General features: G+C 38.2%; 1 protein-coding gene across 1 annotated transcript; it reads right to left on the bottom strand.

Moving 5' to 3' along the window:
- Nucleotides 1–987: 987 nt before the first annotated feature.
- Nucleotides 988–3,093, bottom strand: LOC104590759 (uncharacterized). Its single transcript, XM_010249506.3, has one exon. The coding sequence runs from the start codon at nt 2,398–2,400 to the stop codon at nt 1,207–1,209; it is 1,194 nt and encodes a 397-aa protein (XP_010247808.1). The 5' UTR covers nt 2,401–3,093; the 3' UTR covers nt 988–1,206.
- Nucleotides 3,094–9,197: the final 6,104 nt, after the last annotated feature.

Genomic DNA, 9,197 nt, shown 5'->3' with positions numbered 1-9,197 from the left:
GAGGTTAACAGACAAAATGCTAATAGCGTAGCATGGTTCTGGAATTCAGAATTTCAGGAGGGGTCTTTGTTGCAAAAGGAAGTTTGGGGGCCTCCCATCCCCCAAGTATAGTGTGGCTGTAATTCACGTATTTACTGAAGCCTACACTATAACCCCAAATAGACCTTTCACCAAGAAGTGTTACATTACTTCTGAAAATAGTAATATCATCACCTAAACTAAATGGAAAATGTTCATGGACAATGGTTACACTTTTATATTTTATATGTAAATATTATATTATAGCACCTATAAATCTATAATACATATTATATATAATATAATGTGTAAAATAATTTTATACACATATTACATGGGATATACATAAAAGTCCTAGGCCCGGAATCAAGTCCAACCAGGCCCGTCCCGGGTTTATGTTTCAGGCAAACCTGGGCTGAGATGGCCCTAGGCCCATGCTATAGCCTATCACAGGCCCTAAGCCTGGCCCGGTTCGGACCACAATCAACCCACTTAGGGCCAACGATATGTAATGTAGCCATGTAGGATACAAAATTTTTCACGGGAAATATTAGGTCCAGGCGTCCACGTGCCCTTCCACTCTTCTCTCCTCTCCCACTTGCAGGAGGAATTCAAGAATTCGAGTTTATGCACCTCTTGGGTTCTTCTTCATCCTTGCAGTCTGCTGTCTGCACATGGTGGGATCATTAACAGAGACACTGAGATAAAGTGGTACATAATTCTTTTACATGGGTCCCCCACCTTGTCGACTTTTCTTTTCACTCTTTTTTTTGGGGTAATAACTTAATTTAAATTGTAAAGGTTCTGGTTGCAAGTATATTCTAAGAGTAGTCTCCACGTCCACCGTGGAATAACAGAATTAATTCTTTCTACGCAGGGGGAAGAAGCAAACTAACAATCCATTCTTTCAATAGGGGAAATGATCTGATTCCATTAACAAGAAAGAAAGAATGCTCTTTCTTCGTCAACTTCCTGAAAAAGGGAGAGAGAGAGAGAGATTTTATTCTGCTGAAAGTTGAAATTTCATCATCAAATGGTGATCCCATTGTACTCAAACTGATTCACAGAACACCAGTGGTTTCAGTTAATTAATTCCTCAACTCAAAGCACCATGAAATCAAAATAATAAGAAAACCAGTACATGTTATTATGTAAACAGCTGATCAAGAGCCAGGAACGAGTGAATTCCTAGCAGCACATGGGGCAGATGATCAATCCATTCTCGTTGCATTCTGGGCAGCGGTTGGGCCATCCATCATCAGTCCTTTCATCGGGAGTGTCATTGACTTTGCAACTGCCATTGCAGTTAAAGCACAGCACGAAGCGTATCCCTGCGCAGCCGTCGCATGGGGCACCGGAGCGATCGGCCGGGACTCCTTGCAAGAGGGGCAGGAGCTTCCCTTGCTCGTGCAAGCTCACCACCTCGTCGGCTCCTCCGATGTATCTTCCCCTTATGAACAGCCTTGGAGGAACCACTCTGCCGCCCATGATCCTCCACAGTTCCTCCCTGAACCCCATGTGCATTGACACATCTCTCTCGTAGAACAGAATTCGAAAGCTGCCCAACAGAAACCTTATGCTTCTGCAGTCCTCGAACGTTTTCCTTATCCCCCGAAGGCTTGTTGTATAGAGAATCACAGAGTCTCTTCCCCCTGGTGGGCACCTCTCCTGGAATTCTGACAGAGTATCGTGTTCTATCCGGGGAAGTTTACAAGGTGGTTCCTCTTCTTTCTCTGTGCCCATTTGTTCAATTCTGGCTTTTCTCTCTGTCTCTCTTGGTCTCATGTGGCCTATCATCACTGCCTGCTGGAAGGTTGCCAGCAGATTTGGATCAAATAGGCTCCCGGAATTCAAGTCCGGTCGCCGGATATTACACGTGTCGGACCCTGACGAGTGGGGATTCCCTGAGTTATCCTTCGCTGGTGTTGGGTCAGGCAGCCGGAAGGACGACACATCGAGCTCTGACAATGGACCACTCCGAAGATTATAGCTTCCAGACTCTGTAAAGATGGAAACCTCTGAGTTTTCCTTGGCGGGTAATGGGTCTTTGGCCTTTATGGGGGGCCCGATGTTCTCCTTGTTCCCAGAGTCGTCACTGCCGAGCTCCGTTTCTTCAATGTCCTCGTCTTCCACGTCTCTCGTCAGTTCTTCACCGTCCATGATTTCAGTCTGCAACATGGGGAGATTGCCATGACTACTGATCTTCTGATCTTTCTCTTGCGAAACTGGTGGACTCTGAAATACCCAGTTGGTGGAATCGTGCGGCAAGGGATCTAAGAACCCATCTGATGCATTCGCCTGCAGAACGAGGCCTGGTTTAGTGAAACTGATGGGTCGCATGGATTTCAGTTTCTTCAGAAATCTTCCCTTCATACCCTTCATCCCTCCCTCCTCTCCTTCTGAACTGCCAGAGTCAAATCATGCTACAATTGATAAAAGAAAGGAGAAATCTGAGAAGGGTAGATTGGATGAAGACATGGAAGCGTGTTTCAGTGATCAGAAAGAGATTCCAAGAGTTCAGAGACTTCCTTTCTTCCCTTGGTCTCGCAGAGAGAAAGAGGGTGTGTTGTGGACTCAACGGCTAAAAAGCTGCATTGCATTTTGAAAATTTTAAATGAAAACAGCATCCAAAAGCAGGAAAAAGAGAGACAGAGTGTGGGCAATGGTCATTATTCACTTCTACGGATCCCTGACTGAATTGAGTGGGTTGGAACAAAGTAGCTTTCTTCTCTTCTCTTTACAGATAGGTCGTCCTCATCAGTCATCCCTACCCCAAACATTTTTAGAGGCAACAGCCCTAGTTACTAGTTGAACGGGCTGGTCCCTTGACTCCCTGTAACTTACCACTGTCACACATTTGGTGATCAGACCCACCATCAAATTCAAAGGGTCCCAATGTGGAGATTATTTTGGACTGAAAAAACAGCTTATGATATGATCTGAATGTGAGCTTTTGATGCAAATTAATATTATTTGGGCAGTGGAAATAGCTCCAGGAATGATTCATCAATCAGAGGGTTGGGAAGCTCTCTTATGTGGGACCCATCAAATTGTGGGTCCTCTCAACATTGAACACTTTGTTTTTGATAAATTTCTCAACACTGAGAACATGTAGTAATTAGCTATGAGTGCCATCTCCTGCTGTGATATGGAAGACTCTAAAGCTGCTTGCCACCTCCCCTCCTGTTGTATTTTGTTTGGTCCAAATTGCAAGCACTAATCTCTTTATTCTCTTTATTCTCTTGTTTTTCCTTTTCAAATATTTGGGTTGAGGAAGGGTACAAAACAGTTGATATGGGGCCCTCTTTCTTTTCTATGTTGTATTTAGTGCCTACGCCCATTGAAATCCAAATGTTGAACTCTAACCTTTTAGCTTTACTTGGGGATATTCCATTTCTTTTTTTTTTGTCTATTTTACTTTGCAATTAAAATTTCATTAATAGGTAGAAATGGGATAAAACTTGCTTATGTTCAATTACTTACCTAGTTTAGTGTCTAATGAAATGGTCCGGTCTGGTCTGGTTTGAAAAAAAGATATTAGATCAAATAAAAAATTCAGTCTAAGAAATTATTAGATTAGACCAAACCGTTTTAGTATAAAAACCAGATCAGAAAACAGCCTGACCCAGTTTCAAATATGTTTTGGGCCATTCTATTTAGGGATGCAGATGGATTGGATTGGATTAAAATCAGGGTATATCCGAATCCGGTCTGATCCGAATGGATAGATATGGATTGGAATTCAAATCCAATAGGGAAGTCAGATATTTGGATTTGATCTGATTCGATTTATTTAAAAAATAATAATAAATTATTAAAATAAAAATAAAATATACCAATTTAAATAAAGAAAAACAAAAAATACAAGTATTTTTTAATTCTTTTCATCACATATATACATATTTTTTCTATAAAATATTAAATAATATAAAAAATTACAAAAATACAATATAAATAATATATTTATAAATAAATAAATAACATATATATATATGTATTATATATATTTATATAAATAAATATATAGCATATATTGGATCGGATAGGGAAGGGGGAGGGGATCCGAATCTGATCCAAAGATCCGAACTAGGGTGATCTGAATTCGACCAAACAGGTTTCACCCTTAATTCTATTGGGTATAACTTAATAAAAAAGCCCAAATAACAAATGTACTTGCATAAATAACAAATATAATTCAAATATCAAATTGAAATGTTAACACTTATTATTTTCATATAATTATATCCACAATTTACACCTGGATGTGTTTTCCCTTCTCTTTTTGGTTGGAGAATATGCTTTTTAATTGTTTTGTTTGGTTAGGTGTTTAATGATTAATTGGGTTTAAAATCTTATTAATTTAATTGATCTTATATAGTAAAGAGTTATGTAATATGTTTAAATGTTAAATGAATACTTGTATATTTGGTTTACAGTTTGGTCTGGTTTTCAAATTCAGGAAATCTGACTGAAACCATAAACTTAAATTTTAAAATTTTCCAGACCAGACCAGACCAGACCAGACCAGACAACCAATTTTAGTTTGGTTCAGTTCAATTTGACAATTGGATCATATAATGAACACCCTGACTAATGTTATACAACGCATGACCATCCCTGCTTGAAAAACTGAAGGCAAATCTGGAGAGAAAGAGATCACTTATTATTCTTTCAGTTAAGCCTTAATAGAGCAAAATATTGATTAGGGCTTTAGAGTTTCAATATAAAATGAAAATTCAGTCCTATTAGACCAACAAAGTTAAATGGGCATTATTCATTCTTTTTTTTTTTCTTCTAAGAAATTGCCCATGTTCACTCAACAACCCTCTGAATATGAGAGAGAAAGAGAGAGAGAGTCTATGAATGAGGCTTACATAAGGAGCAAGAGATGGGCTTTTCCTGTTTTATGATGTAATGTAGCACATGCGCAAGACAAGACAGCGAGCTAGGCGTTTGGATCCTCGTTGTGGGCCATATTGTGAATGATGATGTGTTTTTGTTGGCCCCACCCCAGTTCGTATTGTAATTTTGGGTCGTTTAGATATCTTGTCTGGTAGCAGGATAACAGCTAATCCGTTGCCATAATAACAAGGAAAAGACCCCCAAACAATTTCACCTGTTTCTGTTTCTGCCATTAGGGCTGATCCTAACAGTTGATTGGATGGGGCGCACCTCTTTGATTGGCTATTATGTGTTCAATTCTATACATTTAACATCACACCTACAGTCCATCTTGTTTGAAATTTTGGAACTTTTACCTCTAAAAGTGGAGTTGGGATCTGTTCAAAACAAAAAATTGTTCCAATACATTTCAACATGATCTGTGTTCACACATCACAGACATGATGATGAGTTCCAGTCTCATGGTGAAATATGCTCATGTTGGAAGTGTGTTGGGATAGTTTTTGTTGTGAGCAGATCCCATTGTAAATTTAACAAGGTCATCGCCATGAACATCATCTATTCTGAGCCTCCTCTCAACTACATGAGATCGGTTACATGTGTCTAATATTTACATTTTGCTATCTTTCATAACATGTCTATTGTTAAATTTTGAGCCCTTAAATCATTTCTTACTATTTTAATTCATATTCTATGTAGGGTCTTGTAAGTATTTTTTTTTTACTTTATTTGCTGTGTAAATAAATAGAGGGCAGGAAGAGCAAAGTGAGGACTCCTTTTTCAGGCCCAAAATAAATTGTCATGTACAAGGTAGGTCATTTAGGGTATCCTAACATAATGACCCAATTAAAAGTTTAGAACCCCATTTGATAATAATAGTGAAAATGGTTTTATAACTGGATCAAGTAGGAAGGTTTCCTAAGACTGTGTTTGATTTAAAGGAAAAAAATAGGAAAAGGAAGGGAAAGATAGGGAAACCTATACAAGGTTTGTAAAGATTTTCTTACTTTTCCCTTCCTTTCCCTACCTTTTCTTTCAAACCAAACAGCCTAAATGAACCGTTTTTTGTGGTATGATTAGGATGCACATAAATACAATATGATAGCTCATGTAGATGCCACATTTGCATCAAATGAACCTCTTTTGGTAGAACATCGAATGAATCTTGGATCACTTAAAAAACTTGTTTCTCCAGTGGTTGAGCGGTTGTTTAGTTGACCTCCAAAACCTCTCTTTGCTTTTTGATAATTGCTCCAAAATTTCCGTTGGGAGCATTTGATGGTCTCATATACTTTTTCATATGCTCAGTTTGGAAAGAGTACAAATACAAATATGTCCAGTGCAAAATATTGTATTTTGTGTGTATTTATACTGTATGTATTTGTATTTGCTGTACTTTTTTCAAATACAAATATGTAGAAATGAAAAATCTTGTATTTGCCATACATATTTGTATTTGTACAAATGATTTGAGTGTAAATTCTAACTTATTGTTGTTTCAAAATTTAGCCTATCTTGTCTGATTGCAATACAAATGAAATAAATTAAGACATAAAACAGAATAAAGTAAAACCCCAAAAAAAAATTAAATGAGAGTTTGGATTTTTTTCATTTACACTCCCATACAATTTGTACTAGTGCAAATAAAGTTGCACTGCAACTAAACACAGCCTTAATTGCAAATGCAATTAAATAGTAAAAAGATAAAATACAAAATAAATGCAAGAAACACAAGATTTATGAGGTTTAAAAAGCCATTTATGTGTATGGATAGAGAGGAAATAAAATCAATGCATTACAAATGCAAGAGACTATGAAGATGATACAAATTAAATTAAGAAGCAAAAGAGCAACCCTCTTGAGAAACACCCTTCTGACCTCTGATATGTCTCCTATGAGAGATCAAGATCAAACTAAGAGAGAAGACCGTAAGAATCGAAATGCATTGGTTCTGATTCACCAGAAACAAAATCTAAAGACGGGAGATGTTCCCAATACAAGATTGAGATGTACTGTAGGGCATCGGGGGGCACAGATGTGAACTCTTTTGGTACATGTAGGCGGGATTTTATCCCAAGCCTTTGCTACAACCTCAGGTCTATGCAGAGAAAATTAAGAGCCTATCAAGTATCAACCATATATGAAACTCAAATCCTTCCCAAATTCCAACCACAACCAAACCCCCAAATCTTCTCTACCTCTTTACCTCTTCCCAAATTCCCGATTTTGTTATTGGTGATGCCTCTTTCATTTGTAAGAGGTTGGACTTGACTTGTATACCACTACGAACCTTGGTTCATAGGCTGATTGCATGTGGTTACTCATCACGGAACGTGAACAAGGACCTAGCTACTGACCGCAACATGCTTTTGTGGACCGTGGTGCATTGAGTTCACATCTGTGCCCCACAGAGCGCATCCCAAAAATGCTCTACATGCACATCTCAGTGTGCATTGGGGACATCTCCTTTACTTGGTCATTGAGAGATGTTTCCAATACATGATTGGGATTTGCTGTAGGGTGTTTTCGGGGCACGATCTGTGGGGAGCAGATGTGAAATCTGGTGCATCCCCTATACACTTTTTACATAAGTTCATATTGCACAAGACGTTCAATTCCCATACATTAGGGCCTTCTACAAGTGACACATGGTGGGATTGTGAGAAGGTGATAATGATAGCCTTGCTTTCATAGGCCGGAGGTAGTTGATCCCAATGTTTTTGCACTGCCATTAATCCGGACAGTCAGACCATTCAACCCGAGAACCGTTTAAGTAACCAGTTTCGTTTTACCTCAAATTCGGTTCCTAGCAAAAAACTGTTGAATTAGTTAATGGCCCATTGACCTGGGTAGTTAAACCGCCAACCCATTCAATGGTTTTTGAATGTTTTTTATTTTAATTATTTTTTTATCAAAATGGGCCATTCAAACCAGATGATCAAACCATTAACCCGAAAACCAGTGGATAAAACAGTTCCAATTTCAGATCGGTTTTTAAAACATTGATCAATCTTTATTCTACGGCCTAACTCGTGTCCTTGTCGAATCAATTTAGGGGTCTGAGCCCTAGCCTAAGTACCTAACCGGCTTGGAAGTTAATTGTTTTGGTATCTTTACTCCTTCCATACATACATGCATCATGCATAGTCTCCTAGCTTGTCTATAATTAAATTGGGGAACTCTTCCCTTTAGAAGGGGACTTCAAATCTTTTTGACTCCATTCCTTAGTATCTTCCCCAGCTAAGACTTTCTCTAAAACCCAAATTCCCCCAACTTCAAAGCTCAGCCCGCTCACACCATCGCCTTATACCATTCAAACACATTGATAAAACTTAAAGCATGCATCTAAAATTCGAAGAAAAATGTGAATTATTGCCAGAATATTGATAATACAGGGTGCGCCATATGAAATTCTCAAAGGTCCAACACATGGCATGGGCTGGAATATTGTATTTTGATTCTTGGCCCATGCCATGTGCTGACCCTTTGCAAATCTATATATTGTTAGCCTTGTGTTTTAAACTAGTATACTTCAAAATTAACCTTCATTTAGTTTTAATATATAAATTATCTAATTTTCCACATGGAGAAAATTGTTTTGGCCCAAAATTTCTTTTCATGAATGGATGGAGGAATTCAATGACTCTTTCGAGCTCCAAACTAATTTTTTTCATGTTTATATTCCTTTTTTATCTCAAATGGTGCTGTTAATTGGTTAGATCTGATCTAGGTAAATAGCAAACCTGGTCCTGACCCAATAAGTAAATGTGTAGCACTAGTTTCAAATGCTTTTGACATGTAATTAGAAAATAAACTTAGTTATTTGTTAAATTGGTATATTTAGAATGGCGGAAGACCTTCATTTTAGCTGTGTTAATCACCTCCCCATGGTTGCAAGTGACCACGCTCCACTTTTGTTGAAGTTAGTACAATAGTATCGAGGTAGGAAAATTCTAAAATTTGAAGAATGGTAGACAAAGGAGACCGGGTTTATGGAAGTATTTCAATCTTGTTGGCAATAAACCCATGGTCTAGTTGTGCAGAGACGAAACATAGTGAAAAGAACTTTGTCAACTTGGGGTTGAGAGAAGGGTAGAAATATTGCAGCTACTATAAGCAACTTGGAAAGGGAGCTCCATCAACTTCAGCATGCTGATGTGCACAGTCAGAATATTGATCATGAAGAATCCTTGCAACACCAGATAGAGGATTGGCTTGAGCATGGAGAAGTAGTCTAGTGGCAGTAGAGATGAAAAATGTGGAGAAACAGTCTAGTA

This window comes from Nelumbo nucifera, chromosome 6 (assembly GCF_055504915.1).
Source record: "Nelumbo nucifera cultivar China Antique chromosome 6, China Antique-T2T, whole genome shotgun sequence".
In the NCBI taxonomy this organism is placed as follows: domain Eukaryota; kingdom Viridiplantae; phylum Streptophyta; class Magnoliopsida; order Proteales; family Nelumbonaceae; genus Nelumbo; species Nelumbo nucifera.
Note: the sequence above shows the minus strand (reverse complement) of the source record. Positions and strands in the feature narration are given on the sequence as shown.

What these genes read in the sequence shown, in the direction of transcription:
- LOC104590759 (XM_010249506.3), bottom strand. Translation starts at nt 2,400, where the DNA reads ATGAAGGGTATGAAGGGAAGATTTCTGAAGAAACTGAAATCCATGCGA.